At 45.2% G+C, this 18,903-nt stretch overlaps 9 protein-coding genes across 9 annotated transcripts; 4 read left to right on the forward strand and 5 right to left on the reverse strand.

Moving 5' to 3' along the window:
- Positions 1-2,860: 2,860 nt before the first annotated feature.
- Positions 2,861-3,907, reverse strand: C8Q69DRAFT_448801 (acetyltransferase). The gene is made up of 2 exons (XM_028629314.1): positions 3,351-3,907; positions 2,861-3,282 (listed from the first exon to the last, which is right to left on the reverse strand). Exons 1-2 carry the CDS (start codon positions 3,739-3,741, stop codon positions 3,071-3,073), a joined length of 603 nt encoding a protein of 200 aa, XP_028488454.1. The 5' UTR covers positions 3,742-3,907; the 3' UTR covers positions 2,861-3,070.
- Positions 3,908-4,126: 219 nt separating this feature from the next.
- On the forward strand, positions 4,127-5,803 carry C8Q69DRAFT_502362 (hypothetical protein; the record flags this gene model as incomplete). Its single annotated transcript, XM_028632389.1, has 2 exons — positions 4,127-4,239; positions 4,300-5,803. 2 exons carry the CDS (start codon positions 4,127-4,129, stop codon positions 5,801-5,803), a joined length of 1,617 nt encoding a protein of 538 aa, XP_028488455.1.
- A 140-nt stretch (positions 5,804-5,943) lies between these two features.
- C8Q69DRAFT_77 (hypothetical protein) lies at positions 5,944-8,409 on the reverse strand. The gene is made up of 3 exons (XM_028634018.1): positions 8,154-8,409; positions 6,587-8,096; positions 5,944-6,528 (listed from the first exon to the last, which is right to left on the reverse strand). The coding sequence occupies exons 1-3, from the start codon at positions 8,260-8,262 to the stop codon at positions 6,084-6,086; spliced, it is 2,064 nt and encodes a 687-aa protein (XP_028488456.1). The 5' UTR covers positions 8,263-8,409; the 3' UTR covers positions 5,944-6,083.
- Positions 8,410-8,632: 223 nt separating this feature from the next.
- On the forward strand, positions 8,633-10,900 carry C8Q69DRAFT_85 (putative autophagy cysteine endopeptidase Atg4). The gene is made up of 5 exons (XM_028634103.1): positions 8,633-8,957; positions 9,065-9,650; positions 9,712-9,880; positions 9,937-10,164; positions 10,229-10,900. The coding sequence occupies exons 2-5, from the start codon at positions 9,110-9,112 to the stop codon at positions 10,635-10,637; spliced, it is 1,347 nt and encodes a 448-aa protein (XP_028488457.1). The 5' UTR covers positions 8,633-8,957; positions 9,065-9,109; the 3' UTR covers positions 10,638-10,900.
- Positions 10,724-11,791, reverse strand: C8Q69DRAFT_448804 (histone-fold-containing protein). The gene is made up of 3 exons (XM_028629315.1): positions 11,398-11,791; positions 11,236-11,307; positions 10,724-11,166 (listed from the first exon to the last, which is right to left on the reverse strand). The coding sequence occupies exons 1-3, from the start codon at positions 11,570-11,572 to the stop codon at positions 10,988-10,990; spliced, it is 426 nt and encodes a 141-aa protein (XP_028488458.1). The 5' UTR covers positions 11,573-11,791; the 3' UTR covers positions 10,724-10,987.
- Positions 11,792-12,143: 352 nt separating this feature from the next.
- C8Q69DRAFT_494245 (histone-fold-containing protein) lies at positions 12,144-13,196 on the forward strand. The gene is made up of 4 exons (XM_028632204.1): positions 12,144-12,350; positions 12,438-12,526; positions 12,589-12,792; positions 12,857-13,196. Exons 1-4 carry the CDS (start codon positions 12,298-12,300, stop codon positions 12,910-12,912), a joined length of 402 nt encoding a protein of 133 aa, XP_028488459.1. The 5' UTR covers positions 12,144-12,297; the 3' UTR covers positions 12,913-13,196.
- C8Q69DRAFT_448811 (hypothetical protein) lies at positions 13,166-14,292 on the reverse strand. The gene is made up of 5 exons (XM_028629316.1): positions 13,950-14,292; positions 13,746-13,878; positions 13,606-13,684; positions 13,501-13,542; positions 13,166-13,441 (listed from the first exon to the last, which is right to left on the reverse strand). The coding sequence occupies exons 1-5, from the start codon at positions 13,967-13,969 to the stop codon at positions 13,419-13,421; spliced, it is 297 nt and encodes a 98-aa protein (XP_028488460.1). The 5' UTR covers positions 13,970-14,292; the 3' UTR covers positions 13,166-13,418.
- A 164-nt stretch (positions 14,293-14,456) lies between these two features.
- Positions 14,457-16,652, forward strand: C8Q69DRAFT_153 (putative dihydrolipoamide succinyltransferase). The gene is made up of 10 exons (XM_028625572.1): positions 14,457-14,758; positions 14,821-14,885; positions 14,951-15,022; positions 15,079-15,134; positions 15,194-15,535; positions 15,598-15,990; positions 16,045-16,159; positions 16,215-16,282; positions 16,343-16,414; positions 16,468-16,652. Exons 1-10 carry the CDS (start codon positions 14,577-14,579, stop codon positions 16,513-16,515), a joined length of 1,413 nt encoding a protein of 470 aa, XP_028488461.1. The 5' UTR covers positions 14,457-14,576; the 3' UTR covers positions 16,516-16,652.
- C8Q69DRAFT_213 (ubiquitin carboxyl-terminal hydrolase) lies at positions 16,411-18,652 on the reverse strand. The gene is made up of 6 exons (XM_028626212.1): positions 18,222-18,652; positions 17,970-18,064; positions 17,804-17,903; positions 17,571-17,752; positions 17,326-17,510; positions 16,411-17,273 (listed from the first exon to the last, which is right to left on the reverse strand). The coding sequence occupies exons 1-6, from the start codon at positions 18,375-18,377 to the stop codon at positions 16,741-16,743; spliced, it is 1,251 nt and encodes a 416-aa protein (XP_028488462.1). The 5' UTR covers positions 18,378-18,652; the 3' UTR covers positions 16,411-16,740.
- Positions 18,653-18,903: the final 251 nt, after the last annotated feature.

Below are 18,903 nucleotides of genomic sequence, written 5' to 3' on the forward strand. Positions count from 1 at the left end.
TCTCTTAGCTAAGACTTTTTTATTTTAATTAATAATTAAGCTATAGGCTTTATTTTTATTATAAGCTTATTAAGCCCTAAAATTATTAAGATTTTACTAGTTAACTTTACTCTTATACTAAGCGTAAATATTACTTAAATCTCGCCTATACTTAACTAAGCAGCTTATTTAAGTAGCTTAGCTAAGCACTTATAAACCTAGCTTAAAAAGCTTACAGCCTTAGGCGGATTTAAACTTAGGGCTTTAACTAGGAGGTATAGTTATTCTGTTAAAGACTTAGCTAGCTCTAGGTTATATAAACTAAATCTTTTAACTACTCAGCTAAAAAAACTATAATAACTACGCCTTTTAGTTAAAGCCCTAAGTTTAAATCTGCCTGAGGCTATAAGCTTTTTAAGCTAAATTCGCGAGTACTTAGCTAAGCTGCTTAAATAGGCTGCTTAGTTAAGTATAAGTAGGATTTAAGCAATATTTACACTTAGTATAGGGGTAAAGTTAACTAGTAAAATTCTAGTAATTTTAGGGCCTAATAAGCTTATAGCAAGAATAAAGCCTATAGCTTAATTATTAGTTAGGGTAAAAAAATCCTAGCTAAGGGGAGTTAAATAGATCTAGGTATATACTATAGTAGTATACTAGCTAAATAGTTTAAGGGCGAGCTTAATTTAGGGGAGAGATATTATAAGATATAGAGCCTTAGCAGTGCCCTATAAACCCCCGGGAATCCCTAACTATTAGGCTATATAGTTTAGTGCTAGCTTAACTACGCTTAAGTATAGTTATTATAGTCTTTTTAGCTAAGTAATTAAAGAATCTAGTTTATATAACCTAGAGCTAGCTAAGTCCTTAATAATATTAAAGAAATAATATAAGAAATAAGTAATAGTAAGTTATAACTAATAGCTTAAATAAATATAGATAAAGACTTAAATAATCTCTTAATAATAATCTAAGTAGTATTTAAATATATTACTTAAAGAATTATCCCTTTAAAATTATTATATCTAGGTTTTTTAGTAAATATTTAGTTTCTATATATCTTACTATATAATTAATATATAAAGCTATATTACTATATTAATATTATAATATATAATATATTATTATTTAAAACTTATTTACTTAACTATATTATACTATTTAATACTAGTATTATTTTATTAATATAACTATAACTTCTTCTATAATAAAGAGTATTATTATCTTTAAAATCTAGTAATATAATAATAAACTAAGTAAGAAGCTAATTTCTATATTAGAGTATTTTAATATAAATATATTTAATATATAGAAGCTAGTAAATATATTTTAAGACTTAATTATTTATAGCTATTTACTAGAATATATTAAGCTATATAATATATAGGTTTATATTATTATTAAAACTATATTATTAGCTAAATATATTACTAAATAACTATATAACTTTATAGCCTAAGAGTATATATATTATATTAAAATCTTAGCTAGTTTAATAGTTTAATTAATAAGAAATAATATAATCTTTTTTTTAGTCTATAATATATATTATACTCTCTATAGATTATTATATTAATATATAAGAACTTAATTATTAAGCTTAGAATAATATATAGCTTAAAACTTTATCTTCTTATTTAATTCTATATTTATCCCTTAGTTTATATATATAAATATCTTAATATTAATATATATACCTTTAATAATAGCTCTAAGTAAACTATATATTATTTATTAAAGAGATTTATAGTAATATAAGCTAGAATAAAAGGTAAAAAACTATAATATTTATATTAATATACTATTTAAAATATAGAAATAAGAGAAAGGCTAAGAGTAGCTAATATTATAAACTAAATATATATAGCTATTATTATAAAGAACTATTAATATTATAAATAATAATACTAAGAATAATAAGAATATAAAAGATATTAGAAAATAAAATAATAAGGATAATAAAAGTAAGTAATATTAAGAGTATTTAAATAATAATAAAGAGAGTATTAATAGCTTTAAATAATATATAGATACTAATAGAAGTAATAATATAAAATATAAACTACTCTAATAGTATACTTATTTAACCTTACTTTAAATATTAATATTAATAGCTACTCTTATAGAATAATTAGTAGAATTTTTAAATATTATTAATAATATTAAGGCAGCAGAAATATAGTATTAGAGATATATTCTTAATATCTAAATATAAATATATAGTTTACTATCTATAATAAATAAAATAAAGTAAATAATATTAATATCTATTTTCTTATCTATATTAAATATTATACTTCTACTTAAAGTTAAGATAGCGCTAAACTAAGTAATAATAAATATATAATATATATTAATAGAGATATATAGTAAATAAAATAAGAATATCTGCTTTAAAAAAAAAGAGCATCTTAATATAAATCTATATCTAGCTTAGCATATAGTATAAAGAGTTAGTTAATATAAGACAGTAAATACTTAATTATCTTTATATATTTAGTAAGAGCAGTTCTTAGAAATAAGAGAATAACTTCTTTCTCTCTAAAGTTATCTCTAGCTTTAAAACCCTAGGTTTACTATTAAGTAATAATAAGCTTTAATTAAATAAATAAAGTATATATAATCTAAGTAAAAATTATTAGAGAATTTTTAAGAAATTATAATACTAAATATATATAAAGCTACTTATAAACTTATACTTAGAAAAAAAGAATAATATAATAAGCTATACTTAGTTAAAAAGCTTTAATAATCTTTAGCTAAATATTATTATAATAAATTTATTTTAATATTTTACTAAAGTAAAATCTATTTAAACTTAATATTACTTATCTTAAGCCTTTTAATAGGACTAATTACTATTTAAGGACTTTCCTAGATACTCTTCCTTTCCTCTTCTTCTTTCTTTCCTTAAGATTTAGTATATTTATACTTGACCCCTAGCTAGTTGAACAAACTGCCTCAGGACCGTTACAATAACTTTTTAAAGTACGCACTCGTTTGTATTACAGTAAAGATACAGTATATCTACTGTAATCTAGCCCCGGCAAAATCTGGTACGGTTTGCTAAGGGGATAACTAAACACAGTAGCTATTTGCGAATGCGAGCCATCGAGGCAATCTCTTCGCCAGGATTGCTATAATCCACAAACCCAAACTTCGCGTATAAAGCTGCGCCGTCCTTACTAGCATCGACATACGCCTGGACACCCTCAGCATCGGCAAGTTCACAGCCCCAGTTAACAAGCAAGGAGCCGGCCCCTCGCCGCTGGTAGTCGGGGTGTGTAGCGACCGTATCCAGGTCTCCAGACAATTAGTCAATGAGTTATTATTATTCAGTCAACAAAGAATCGGGATAGAATAGCCCATACAAATATGCTTAGTATCTCCCATGACACGCTTTCTATTAACCTCCTCTTTGCTGAAAAATTCATCACAAATCTCAGCGGGCATTTCTTCATGCCATGGGGGATAGCGTCGCCCTCGTTCTTCAGGCATGGACAGATCCCATTTAGCATATGCGGCTATCCGCGGGCGGCCCTGGGCATCTTTCGTTTCGGTGTCTATCACTTTGATGTACCGCTGAAAAGGCTTATTGAGGAGATCGTGGGCATTGGCATCTTCGAGCCATTTGTGCACGCCTGGCGTGTTTGGGAACACGCGTTGTAGGTCCGGGTCGGTAAAGGCCGCGAACCATAAGTCGGTGATGGCTGGGATGTCCTCAAGGATAACGGGCTGTAATTCGAGGGTGGAAGTGACCATCTTGTGGGAAATGTATTGAGGCCTAATGGCACAAGTTATATATGATTGAAATAATCGATACAGGAAAAAAACATCTTTATCAGATCCTTCATATTTAAAAAACCCCCCTCCCTTTAGTTTGGGACTCGATACAACAACCAGTTAATTAAATATTCATATAAGTACATAGAAGCTCAGCCTCAATAATGACGCGACGGAGATAAGCTTGGCAGCCCAGAACTCCGCCACCGCGTCGAAGTCTGATTCGCTGCCATATTATTGTATCCCGCCCGCCATTGCTATGCGGGGCATCCAAAGACACGATCTCTCTCTCTCTCTCTCTTTTTTTTTTTTGAACGTTTTCACGGTCGAGTCACTACAGGGTATTGTGGGGGAACATTCTGGTATGGGTCAGGGACAGTCGACAAGTCAACAAGGGGGTGCAACCAATGAGGCTCCGGAGAGTAAAACGGATTACTACAAGCTCTTGGATGTAGAACAAAGTGCTTCAGACGAGGAGTAAGAGGGCATATAATTATTCGTCCTATGCTAAAATATACTGACACAATATCTCGCCAGGATCAAAAAGGCTTACAGAAAGAAGGCTCTTCAGCTTCACCCGGACCGCAATCACGGAAATGTCGAAACTGCCACCAAGTTATTCGCGGAGGTTCAGGTGGCTTATGAAGTCCTGTCTGATCCCCAAGAGCGAGCATGGTACGACTCACATCGAGATGCGATCCTGAGGGGAGAGAACGCCTCGGAATCTGACAATCAATACTATTATGATACCCGAATGACAACCGCGGACGATGTGCTCGCTTTATTTTCAAAATTCAGTCCGCGAATGGAGTTTTCCGATGCGTCCTCGGGATTCTACGGCGGTCTACGAGAAATATTCGAGAGGATCTCTCGTCAAGAGGAGATGGCCTGTCGCTGGGAAAATCTCGAACCTGTTGACTATCCGTCATTTGGAAATCGAGATGATGACTTCGATACGGTTGTGCGCCCTTTCTATGCCGCATGGGCTGGATTTGCCACCAAAAAAACATTTGCATGGAAGGATGTCTATCGATACAGTGAGGCACCTGACCGACGGGTTCGCAGGCTTATGGAGAAAGAGAATCGACGTCTCAGGGATGAAGGTATCCGCGAATTTAATGATGCCGTGAGGTCACTCGTTGCTTTTGCAAAGAAACGCGATCCTCGCTATAAAGCGAACGCTGTCAATGAAGCCCAACGACAACAGATGCTTCGAGAATCCGCCGCCGCTCAAGCGGCCAGATCGCGGGCAGCGAATGAGGCTAGGTTGAAGGATCACATTGTTCCCGACTGGGCAATGACAGAGGAGCAAGAACAAGAAGAGGACGATAGCGATCAGTCACTTTCCGAAGAGGAACAGTATGAGTGCGTGGTCTGTCGGAAAAGTTTTAAGAGCGAAAAACAGTTCCAGGCCCACGAGCGCAGTAAGAAGCACATCAAGGCTGTCAAGCAACTTCGCTGGGAGATGAGAAACGAGGACAGGGAACTGGAACTGGGGCCCACTGAAGCCATAGACGAGCCAGTGGAGGATGTACATCCAGGGTCTCCTAGTGATGAGGTCGATTCCAAAATCGATAATCCTATCGATGACAATGATCAAACTAGTGATAGAGATACCAATATTTCAAGTGACAAGACTCAGCCACTCACGGATACAGAATTACATGATGACCATGGAGACGATTCTGGCACTGACGAAGATTATGCCCCTCGCCGGACCGTTGAAAACCGCCTGCGGTCAGAGCTCCTATCCAGCCAGGAGGTCGAGGCAGACGAGGCAGAGGCACTTTCAAAGCAGTTTGCAGAAGCCGGGCTGGAAGATTCAACTAAATCAGCGCCCCCAAAGATCGGGAAGGCGAAACTGAAGAGAGCAAAGAAAGCTGCTGCCCAGAAGGAGAACGAGCAGTTAAAGCTAACATGCGCAAATTGCGCTGCTTCGTTTAGCTCTAGGACTCAGTTATTCGATCATATCAGGGCACTCAACCACGCACAGCCTGTGCAGAGCTCTTCTAAGACTGCTAAAAAGGGTCGAAAACGATGAACGTGCAAGATAGCTTGCCATCATATTCTGGTACAAGGGAAGTATGACGACTTCTCCCTGCTCGATAATAGAAATGAATGTCCCTGGATCTCTTCTGACATCAATTTTTTTATCGAAGTGTATGTGCCTACTTGTATTCCTACTATCTCCGTGATTCGATGCCCGACGGCTTCGATCGTTCGGCCAAGGGATACACAACAACGACGTCTTGGATATGTCCAATGCATTGACAGTTAACTCTATCAGGATATTCTAGTAACATTAGGCATAACTTGCCATATTATCCTAGCCCGGTTCTAGAATTCTTAACAACATGGGCGACGGGATGCAGTATGCCCTTGTTATTCTGTGCCCCCAAGGCGGTCCCGCTACTCCAGCCCATTTTCTCGAGCATTGCCCTGCCCTTGTTCTCCGCACCGATTTCCGGCGCAGACGCGCCCACAATATCGCCATCCGCGTAGGAGGCTGCTGCGTTGGGTCGACCCCTTTTGCTCGATGGCTGAGTGCCTTTGCCACCCGCATGACCTCTTGGGCGTCCTCCTCTGGAGAAAGCCTTGTCAATGTTGGGAATATCCCTCTGCGTGAATTTCGGCGTCCGAGACGTCTTATAGAGCACTGGAAATCTGGAGGGGCCATTTCCTCGTGATTGAGACTTCAGTGACACTGCGTTCGCGATCTCATGTACCAATTTTCTGTATTCCTTACCCATCGGTGGCAGGGGAAGACTGTGACATAAGTTAGTTACGAACGTAGAAATCAAATTAGAGGGGGTAAAAACAATACCTCTCCGCTGATGACAGGAGAAAGGACCTTATCTCCGACCTTACGTTGTCAATGCTGATGCCCTTGGAGTACTTGGCTTTCATATCGAGCTTCCCGGGTTTGCGGCCTAGCAACCCTTGGGAACGAAGTTCCTCCCTTTGCTGCTTCTTGATCTTCTTCCTTTCCCGGTCGTTTCGCCATGCCCTTTCTAGTTGTTCTTCGGTTTCACTGTCGGATAGCTCAAAATTGATGCCCCGACGCCTTCCCTTCGGCTTCTTCCTGAGACTGGGCCTATCAAAATCCATGATATCAAAGCCATGGTAAGGATCCTCGTCGAGGGCATCCGCCAAAGCCGACGCCGACACGAACATGCTTTCTCTCGAGGCTTTGTTCTTCTGTCTTGACCGTCCATCAGATTTCCCGGGTTTGGGGTTTGAGACTCGCGACATCCTAGGGTTCGATATCGAGTCGAACAGTACTATTTCATCGAGCGTAACTCCTAGTCCTTCTTGCATCTGGAGGGCACGTGCGAGTTGTTCGTCGCTGTAATCCTCGGATTCTTCTCCAGCCAGACTTTGCTCATCACGTTCAGAAGGCATGTCGTCGCCCTCGAGTTCAGAACTTGAGTAACTCATTGACTCGTCACCGGAGGACACGATGTCTGATTTCCTGCTTCCTTTGGATTTCCGTTCTTGTTTGCCAACAATGACCTCGGAAGCCTGGCCGTCTGGTAGTTGACCTTCATCATCCGAGTCCGATGAATCAAGCGCATTATCTGTGTTCCATCCCTCGCGATCCTGATCGGACCCAGCACCCAGGTATTCGGGATCTATATTCTCGATGTAATCCGCAAGGATATCAACCTGCTTGAATTCTATAATTCCTGTTTCCGCTCTTTTTGAAGTGATTCCAGGTTCGCCGGTCGTGCTGTGCGCATGGAGTTGTGAGCTCTGCCCGACAGAATCTGATCCAGTATCGATGGCGGAAGATGTACCGTGGCCAGGATCAGCACGCTCGGTATCTAATTGCTTCTGATCCACGGGCTTGACATTTCCACTGACTGCTGGAGACAAAAAATTGCCAACATCGTCGTCATACTTGCGGACACCCTCTCGAGACTTCTCACGAGAACTAGGATGCCCTTCGCTACGGGCATTTCTGCCGGGAAAGACAACCTCGTCCTCACTGGAATCCTCCGCACTCGAGAGTTCTAGCCGGGCGACCGGGTCGAGGAGCCCAGTCGTGGCAGGCTTATCACCAAGACTATCGACGAAAAATAGCGTGTTCCCAGTGTCCTCTGCTCCATCGATGGTATCTGTTGCTGTTTCGTGTTTAGGCTGTGTCTCTGCGTCCGTCTCCCGGGACTCCTGCTGTGGTTCTGCTGTTTCTTCGTTAAGCTTGTCCAAGTACATACTGCCGGCCTTCACAAAGTTGACTTTGTTGAAGCGCAGTTGGGAGGTCTCCCAGGAAACACTGTGTCTTCCTGTGTTATGTGCCTCCTGCTGCATGGTAAGTTGGGATTCGGTATCGTCTGCGCAAGCCCTCATGTCAGTATCTCGTTGGTTGTAGTCGGGAAGGCACAGCTCACTATGCGTGGATGGGTGCGGTGACCCAGCCCAGTGTGAATTGACGCGAGAAGTCATCGCAGCAAACCCAGAGCGTCTGGAGCGTGCCTTTGCCTTCCCGGAACGAGCCATGGTTTTTTTGCTTGGGAACAATCCAGGTCCGGCAGTGGGTGGCAGCAAAAAATCTGTCCCCCTAGCAGACCCAATGTGGCGACTGCGTCGAGGTGCTCTCGGTCCAGCCAGGAGCCGGGACGTGTCAAACTTGTCCAGCTCCGGGGAACAGTGACATTGCTGTTGTGCCAGGCTCGACCTGGTTGTGCTGTTCTGCGTGGTCTGGGTGCTGTTGACAGTGGTCAGAAGAAACCGGGGGGTCAAGAAAGTCGGTATGGCCGGGAAGTGATTCTTCAAGTTGGTTGATTATTATTATTATCGGGGCTGACAGGCGCAGGTGGGGCGAAGGTCCAAGGCAGCGCTGAGGCAGCCATTCACTCCCCCACCCGTGATCATGGCGGCATGACTTGCTCCTGTGAGTTGTAGATACAACTTCTTGTATTTATTGATTTGTTTTATTTTCCTATACTGGACTTGTACTCCTGGCACAGATAGATCGCGTTTTCTCTGTAAAAGAGCTTTGGAGGCAGTTTGTTGATACGCTCTCTCAGCTCTTGCGGGGTCGGGAATGACGTCCTGTCCCTTGATTTGATCACCCTTGCTATCTTTGCATGACTGCATGCGACTTCCTGTGCCTCTGAGGCGGCAGTTTTAAGTGATCTTGTTTCCTATCTCTTGTCTAGCTCACATTGTTTGGTATTGGAGGTCTGTTTCTGGTGAGTTATATTTTCTTGGGGCGACAATGCTGCAGCATGTGCTCGCTACCATGCATCCGCAAATATATATATATATATATATTTACATGTACTGTATGCATGCCCAGTGAACCTCACGAGTATCCAACATCCATCCACCACACACTCCAGACATGAACAACGTCGACCTGGGCAGCTACAAGCGCATAGTACAATATTTCTGGGACCCGGAGCCAAAAAACGACGATGAGACCGGTTCATCCATATGGTGCCTCGGCCGGGAATATGCCTCACCGTCACCTCCAGCCAAGAAAGCTGTGATCGCGAACGACTCAACGGGCAACGGTACCGCACCCACGTCCGGCCCTCAATATCCTACAGAGTCCGAAATCCCGGCCCCTGTATGCAAGATCAGCGACAGGCCCGAGGATGCTCACACCGGCGCAAGATCCGACGAGGGAAGAGACAACGGCTGGCCAGATGCCTTTCTCGATGACATGGAGTCGCGTATCTGGCTCACGTACCGCTCCAACTTTCCCATCATCCCGAAATCCGAGGATCCAAATGCCCTATCCTCGCTGACACTGGGCGTGCGCCTGCGGAGCCAGCTCATGGAGTCACAGGGGTTTACATCTGACACTGGATGGGGTTGCATGATACGATCCGGCCAGAGCCTTCTCGCAAACGCATTGTCACTCCTGTGGCTGGGACGCGGTAAAAGACACACTCACTATTGCTATTATACTCATTGACTGACATACTAACGATTACCCAGACTGGCGTCGGGGTTCTCGATCCCAAGAGGAGAGTAGACTACTATCGCTCTTTGCAGACCATCCCAGCGCACCCTTCTCGATACATCGCTTCGTACAGCAGGGCGCCTCCTCATGCGGCAAATACCCAGGAGAGTGGTTCGGACCCTCTGCAACTGCGAGGTGCATACAGTATGAGATCACCAAAAACCCCGATACTATCCCGCATGGAAGCTCACAGATAGCAGGGCATTGTCAAGGGAATGTCATGACGCTGGCTTGAACGTCTATGTCACAAGTGATACCTCAGATGTATACGAAGATAAATTCAGAGCAATCGCACGAGGGGACTCTGGGAATATCACCCCGACACTGATCCTACTAGGTCTTAGACTGGGCATTGATCGCGTTACCCCTGCATATTGGGAAGGGCTCAAAGCCATCCTGCAATATCCGCAATCGGTAGGCATAGCAGGGTAGGTTCCAAAGATAGTATTTCCTGATCGTCCATTACCCACTCACTGACCATACTATCCAAAGGGGCCGACCCTCAGCATCTCATTACTTCGTTGGAGTCCAGGGGGATTACTTCTTCTACCTGGATCCCCATCATACTCGTCCTGCCCTTCCATATCATGGGAATGATACAGCCTACAACAAAGAAGAACTAGACACTTACCACACCCGCCGATTGAGAAGACTGCATATCAAAGACATGGACCCGAGCATGCTGATTGGATTCCTTATCAAGGACGAGGAAGACTGGGCTGACTGGACCAAACGCGTCTCATCTGTCCAAGGAAAGCCCATAGTTCACATCTACGATAGTGAAGCAGTGTCGAATCACCCCTATGAACGAGAGGGCGCGTTGGACGAGGTCGAGACACTCGACGAGGATGACGAGGATGAAGAGGATCATTCGCAAGACGGAGATCCGGTCCCAACTTGAAGGGCTAGATATCAGGCGCAGGCGGATCAAGAAATGCAGTAAAACAGAAATACCCAAATATTTGCAGTAGCCAATTCAACAATTGATTTCATGTCCAGAATACATAAATCGTGCACTAAAGTGAGTTTGATTTGGAGCTCTAGAAAGGCAGAACAGAGGACCCTAGTTATGTTACACCCTGTCCACCTTTAAAATTGCACCCATAAAGACATTCGGCCCATGAAATAACAGCCGTCCCATGACACATTAGAGATCCCACTAACACCCGGTAACCAACCGCATAGCCACGGCAGACCATAAAGGCAAAAGAACAAAACAAGACAACCCTGGGAATAAAAAGACAAAGCAGCCTATTTGGCGGAAGAAGAGTACTTGGTGACAGCCTTGGTGCCTTCCGACACAGCGTGCTTGGCAAGTTCACCGGGGAGGATGAGCCTCACAGAGGTCTGGATCTCTCGGGAAGAAATGGTGGACTTCTTGTTGTAGGCAGCGAGCTTGGAAGCCTCGGTCGCAACACGCTCGAAGATGTCTAAAAGACGCGTCATTAGCATTCGAAGGCTCGACCATCAGATGGTTAAGATGGAAAAAACAAACATACCGTTGACGAAAGAGTTCAGGATGGACATGGCACGAGTGGAGATACCAGTGTCAGGGTGGACCTGCTTGAGGACTGGAATTCGAATTCATGTTAGCGATGCTGAAACGCGAAGTGCAGATACGATGGACGCGTTAAGACGCGTCCATTGTTGATGGAACTCACCCTTGTAGATGTAGGAAGAGTAGGTCTCCTTGCGGGTCTTTCCACGCTTCTTCTTGTCGCCAGAGGCGGCGGTGGCAGTCTTCTTGCCAGCTTCCTTCTTCTCAGCAGGAGCCTTGCCAGCGGCGGGAGCCTTTCCGCCGGTGGAGGGCTTCTTCTCAGCGGCCTTGGGGGGCATTTTGTCTGAAATTTGACGGGAGATTAAATTTGGCGAAATTAGTGGATGTAAAGCTGAGAGTTATCACGTCGAGGTGAAGCGTGAGTTGATGATGGAAGATGGATGGATAAGTGGAAGAAACAGAACTCGCGGTGGATGAGGGGGGTGGCGTACTTATAGAGGTCGGCGAAAGAGCCGGTTGATCCTAGGTGTGCAAAAGCGACGGAATTTCAATACGGTAACAGGGTGGTATGATCTGTATGATTAGCAATGCGCGGACGCGTCAGACGACGTGTGGCAGGCGGCGCACCACAACAAGCGCGACGAAAGGGCGGGTAACGGATTACAATACGGCGCCTACCCTGATCGGGAGCCAACCCTGCACTGGCAGCAGCAGCAAGAATCCTCTAATCCAGCCGGCTAGCGCGCGTTGGCCGCCGCCGACACGGCTAGCCTGGCACATTCTCCCAGAGACGCCAGCCTCTGCCCACCCGCCAGAACGTCTGATCCGCCTGCTGATTGGCCCGCCCGACTAAGCGAGAGGGTGATCTGGAGGCATGCTCCTGGGCCCAACGTCACCCTCGCGCTGGTCTTATAAATGTCCTCTACGCCTCCACACTGCCCTCTCACACACCTGCATTCTGTTCCTCCGACTATTACTCTTCGGCCTGCCTGTCTAGCACTGTCTCTGACAACCATCTATCACCAAAACCAAAAACCCATTTTCACCCATCCCCTAAATCAAAATGACTGGAGGCAAGTCTGGTGGCAAGGCCAGTGGCAGCAAGAACGCGCAGTCGTATGTTTTCCCCATCATTTCCCCAGTCGCGATCGTGTTGTATACATGACGCGTTCATTGATCCAAAAATCCTAACATCATTCCCAGGCGTTCGTCCAAGGCTGGTCTCGCCTTCCCCGTCGGTCGTGTTCACCGTCTTCTCCGCAAGGGTAACTACGCCCAGCGTGTCGGTGCTGGTGAGTATCCCTGATGATCACGGTTTGTCGCAAGATTGTGTGATACTAATGTTGAATGACAGGTGCCCCCGTCTACCTGGCTGCCGTCCTCGAGTATCTCGCTGCTGAAATTCTCGAGTTGGCTGGTAACGCCGCCCGTGACAACAAGAAGACCCGTATCATCCCTCGTCACCTTCAGCTCGCCATCCGTAACGATGAGGAGCTGAACAAGCTTCTGGGTCACGTCACCATCGCCCAGGGTGGTGTTCTGCCCAACATCCACCAGAGTAAGTTTATCTCAGATCCATTACTTTTCACTTTCGAAGTGAATACTAACGATCCTTTTCTCAGACCTTCTTCCCAAGAAGACCCCCAAGAGTGGAAAGAACCCGAGCCAGGAGCTGTAGGCAATTTCTCTTCGTGTTTTTGTTCGGCGTGGTTAGGTTTACTTTGCGGTAATGGGGTTTGGGCTTGGCACGTTTATGGCTCTTTGACTTTGTTTTTAATGGTTGTACATTATGTCTACGGACATGGAATGATGCCAGAAACTCGCAGAAGGATTTCTCTGCTTCGTGTCTTTTAGAGCATCTATGGTGGATAGCTCACGCCTGGAATGTCACCCTTTTTATGAATCATACTTGATATTATACTCCGTAATCATATATATATATATATATATATATATATATATCTGTAGCTGTTTATTTTACTTTCGCTGCTTAGTTTATAGTCTCGTATGATTGGCTATTAAACACCCCAACTCGACCAGAGTAAACGCGCCTCAATCTAGCGTTTGGTATAGATTTTATCGAGGAAAACATAATTTGAACATTCAATTCCCACGCTCAACCGCCAATGTACACCCTTTTTCTTCAGATGGTTACTATCGAGTAAATTCCTCGTCGCAGGAAATCTAATGGGCATGTCTCTCCGCATCTATAGGTCATGTTAAAACAGGGAAGCCACATAGGGCAACGGGGACGAATTAAACATACAAGGCAATTCGCGAGCAGGAAGGTTTCTCTCGTATTTCGAACCTGGAGGAAATGTCAGCAGCACAGAATAGACGCTGTGAATATCAGATGATTGGGTGTACATACCACCAGGTGCAGTGGGTGCTCTGTACGGGTCAGGGTGCTTCCAGCCCTCTAGCAACTTCTCCGTCTCTCTGAAAAGAACCTTTTATATTCCAGGGGTATCAGCCATGTTGTCGCATAAGAGCAGGGGGGAAGATGCGCACCTTCTGCTGACGCGGATCCCGAACATTTCTGTTGGCTTCGAAGAGGGATCGAATATAGACGGCCTGGCCACGCCAGATGTGTCTGTGGACAGCCCAATCAAGCGCCAGCTTCAAGCTCCGTCGATAGAGAGACCTAATTGACCGCATTAGACGTCAATCGCGCACAGATAGGTCTCAAAACTATAAGCCAAGACGATCACATACGCTGCCTGGTTGAATGACATGATGGGAAGGAGTGTGTGAACGACAGGGCTTGGATGCGAGTTTATCTTCTGAAGCCACCAGGACAGCACTTCTCGTTCGTTTCCGCGCACGATATATCCGGCGCCCAGACCGTAGACTTGGGGAATTGGGTATGGCGTCGAATTGTCCTTGCCGGTTAGAACCGTCGATGGGAAAGCTGGATGTCCGATGAGGAGCACAAGAGAAGAAGTGCGCAGGAGTGTTATCTTGTTCGCCGTAGAGCGTCGTTTACGGAGTAGCGTACTGGTAAATGTAATCCCGCGTAATAATGCTGAGTCGGGATTCGTGTGATTTGCCGGGCGCATGGAAGAGCATCATTCTCTGAGGGAAGTCCCGGTTCGCTCGGCCCGCCCCAGCTCGTTCGTCACTTAGTCCAGCTCTTCGATCTCTTCTCTTAGATTCCGGTCACCACCGTTCTTTCATCACAACCAGCCTGAAGCGCGAGGAGACTCCTCTGGTTCTAATATACTTTCGCAGTATATAATCTGACCATTGGACGCGAAGCTTTATCACATTATCTCATCAGGCCTTGCAGTTTCCATTGGTCGAGCCTACGGTCCAGTTTCTTCCACCAGCTATAAAAACACCATGGCGTCTCGTTTACCGCTTTACCGCTTGCAGGAGCAACAATTAATGACTGCTGCGCGTCTGGCGCAGAGGTCTCGCAGTCTTCATGTCGGAGCCTCGAGATCTCTGTCGTCCCTTGCCCTGCAGGGACGCGGTGCTGCTGTCCGCCCGGTCTCCAAGCCTATGCGTTCTGCGCTGCTGAGGTAAGGAAAGAATATATGGATAATGCAGCTCTGTCGATGTGCTTGACTGATGCTGGAAACAGCGGTTCTAAAGCAAACCTCGAGTCGAACTTGTTCTCTCTGGGCGGCACCCAGGTCCGCACCTACGGTAAAGCCATCTTCCGATAAACAGAAAAACACGCCTGTTCGCTGCGACTGACATAGTGGACACAGCCGATACCATTGTCAAGGTCCCCTCGATGGCTGAGTCGATTACGGAAGGCACACTGAAGCAATTCTCCAAGCGTACGTTCCCCACATTTTTAAATATATCTGGAGGTGGTAGCCTGACGTGGTTCTAGAGATTGGCGATTACGTCGAGCGGGATGAGGAGATCGCTACCATCGAAACAGATAAGGTGAGCAGTCATGGATTGAGCGGTCAAAACGGTCGTATAGAAGACTTATACACTTCTAGATCGATGTTTCCGTCAATGCTCCCGAGTCGGGTACGATAAAGGAATTCTTGGTGAACGAGGAAGACACCGTCACGGTTGGCCAGGAAATTATCAGACTGGAACTTGGAGGCGAGCCGGCGCCGCCAAAGAAGGAGGAGGCTGGGGAAGGCCAGAAGCAGCCAGCTGAACCGAAGGCCCCCAAGGAGGAGCCCAAGCCAGAGCAGAAGACCGAAGCTCCCAAGCCCGCTGAGGAGAAGCCCAAGGCCCCATCCGCACCGAAGCCCGAGCCCCCTGCACAGAAGCAGCAGCAGCAGCCTGAGACTACCCAGCAGCCCCAGCCCGGAAGCCGTGAGGAGCGTAGAGTGAGTGACCATTGAGCATCGCTCTTTTATTTTCCCTCCGCTTCTTGCTAATGCACCTTTAGGTTAAAATGAACCGCATGCGCCTGAGAATCGCCGAACGTCTCAAGCAGTCCCAAAACACCGCCGCTTCTCTGACCACCTTCAACGAGGTCGATATGTCTTCGTTGATGGAATTCCGCAAGCTGTACAAGGACGATGTTCTGAAGAAGACGGGTGTCAAGCTCGGCTTCATGAGTGCCTTCTCTCGTGCCAGTGTTCTCGCCATGAGGGAAATCCCTGCCGTGAATGCCTCGATTGAGGGCCCGAACGGAGGTGACACCATTGTGTACAGGGACTATGTTGATATCAGCGTGGCAGTTGCGACGGAAAAGGGTCTTGTTACACCTGTTGTCCGCAACGCTGAGACAATGGACCTTGTGGGCATTGAGCAGGCTATTGCTAACCTCGGTAAAAAGGTAATGAGAGGTACTCAGCTTCATCCGTGATTGATCACTGACTTCTGGTTGTAGGCGCGCGACAACAAGTTGACCATTGAGGATATGGCCGGTGGTACTTTCACTATCAGCAATGGCGGTGTCTTCGGATCCCTCATGGGAACCCCCATTATCAACCTTCCCCAGACAGGTGAGATCGCATCCTTTATAGTACGTCCGGTAGTATTTGTATTGACCCGGTTTAGCTGTTCTCGGTCTCCATGCGATCAAGGAGAAGCCCGTCGCCATCAACGGAAAAGTGGAAATCCGACCTGTACGTCCTATACTCGCTGGTGTATACTATAGTAGATTGGCATCGCTAACTTCTGGGCAGATGATGTACCTTGCTTTGACCTACGACCACCGTCTTCTGGACGGACGGGAAGCCGTTACCTTCCTTGTTAAGGTTCGTTTTTTATTCCTGGGTCGCAGAATCCGTCCCACTAACCTTCTATTCAGATCAAGGAATACATTGAAGATCCTCGCAGGATGCTGCTTGGCGTCTAAGTGTTTGGACATACATCTGCCGTCTCTCGGTGCCGGTTCGGTTTTCATCACCAGGGACTACCTCTTCTGTAGACTATTATTCAATTTCAGGGGAGTCATATTGTCTTCTATCTGTGAGAGCGCTGCATATTTCAATGTGACCAATATAAGCCTGCTAGCTTCGTATCACGCATGACCTTTCATTAGCGACTCGGTAACTTTCCCCTGTTATACTCTCACGGCTATCTAGTGCGACTTCTTGACCAATTCCTGGATTATTTGCCTGTGTGCCAGTTTCTTAATCCACGCACGAACCGCAGGACCGTAATCGTGCCTCCTCCCACTGGCATAGTCATCTTCCTCTTGGTGAGACTGTAGTTCCCCGTTGATAGACTGTCTTATGCTCTGTTGCAGGGAGACGAGTGTTTGTCGATGGAGGAGGAGGTTTTCTGCCGAGGCCAATTCATACTCCTCAGCTTCCGCAGCGGGTATTGTGGCATTGTCTATGTCGGCTTCCGTGAGGCGGAGAGACGCGTCAGGTCCAAGGATAACGTTCGGTTGGCTATCATGGGATCCTGGCTCTGAACCGCGCTCGGCCAGCTTCGTGTCTATCCTCTGAAGGGCTTTCACGTTCTGTGCTAACTGAGCTATGTAGTCGACCAGAGGATCCCGAACGACACCGAGAATAGAGAACTCGATTTGGTCCTCCTCATACTCTAACATCCTGGAGAGGATCATCGGCTTTACTAGGTCCATCCAGTCCTCTTCGGAGCATAGCCCTTGGGAATGTTAGCCACCGGGAGATATGCATGCAGGGTATTCAAAACATACCCAATGCCTGCGGCTGCCGTTCTAGTCCGTCGAGTTTCCACACCTTCCCCATAGCCGGTACAAAGGCAATGAAGTGGAACCCAGCCTCGAAGTCTGCAGAGGCATTACCCTTCTTTGACCCTCTCGATCTTTTGAAAGTCGATTCATTTTTAAGTTGTAGGTCAGAGTTGAGCATATCCATCTTCCTATCTAGGCATCAGTGTTCGTTACTCTTTATTTGCATTCAACATGGGTAGGAAACACACCGTGCGAAAGAATTATGTATCCTCTTAACGAACTCAAAGTTATTTATGGCATCACCTCGCAGTGCTGGGGTGAAATCCATCGTAAAATCTTTGAATCTCTGCAACTTCTCTCCCAGATCGAGAGAATCTATGTTATTGACGATGTTTAGCAGAGCAACACTGGCACAGGCATTGTGTGTGGTCTGCTAGATGTCAGTGAGGGGGCCAAGGTACTTGGGGGTTAAAAAACGAACTTGATTCGCGAACCAGAGACCATCTGGACAGCTTGCTTCTTGCTTATCTGCTTCCTCTTCTCGCCAGCGGAATAGAAAAATCAATCCGTAAACAGGTTTGCTGTGAACCGGTTGTTAGATCGGGATATATGGTTGACCAAGGGGGGTTGGGGCTCCCGTGACGCACTGTAGAGACGCTATGATTTCTTCGTCGAGTGAGATGACTTCTTGCACTTTGATGCCTGACACTCCGAACTCGCGGAGCATGACACTGAATAGAGCCTGTATGTGTGTAAGCATGAGATCTGGTGGGTGTGTCTTCTGGGGTTGATGCAGGAAGTATAGACATATACATATCCATATCCATTGTCCTGCGCATGAATATATATATATCTCTCTCTCTCACCACCCCCATCAGACTCGCAAGGGGTCACCCTACCGGCTCAGATTCTATTTCACAAAACCCATTCCATCGATCCTTGACCTCATCACTAATAGGAACAAGCGGATCTTTAGGATAGATCCTCTCATCGAGACCAGACGTCGTCTTCGACGAAGCTCCCACGCGTCTTCTCTTAGCGCGCGGCGGAGCCATGGTGATGAGTGTTCGAAGACGAAGAGTGGCGACGGATTGACAGGAAGACCGAAGAATGAAGGAAATCCTCGTCTTCCTTCTCTATGGTACAATTGAAAATGGCCGGGGTTATATTTGTATGTTGTACATAGAGTGTTGGTTGACCGTATTGAGAAGTAGCTTGCTATTGGACAGCTGGTCGGCTGATACTGGCGCAGCAACCGCAAGCGATGAATTGGATGTTTGCCAATGGCAATATGAAATTGATATTTGTGTATCAGTTAATCTGAATGGCCTCTCCTTAAAAAGATAAGTTAAAATAACATAATAATAAAACATATATATATATATATATATATATATATATATATATATATATTTATATTAAGGCAAAGAAAAGGGGGTATCAAATTTTTAAATAAAAAACAGCTAAAAACAGCTAAAAATAATTAAAACATTTAAATATTAAATTATAACCATCGAGAAGCTAAAGAATATACTTTCTCACTTAAAATTTATATCTAAACAGGAAAATAGATGACTAGAT

Source organism: Paecilomyces variotii (assembly GCF_004022145.1).
Source record: "Paecilomyces variotii strain CBS 101075 chromosome Unknown C8Q69scaffold_1, whole genome shotgun sequence".
Taxonomy (NCBI): domain Eukaryota; kingdom Fungi; phylum Ascomycota; class Eurotiomycetes; order Eurotiales; family Thermoascaceae; genus Paecilomyces; species Paecilomyces variotii.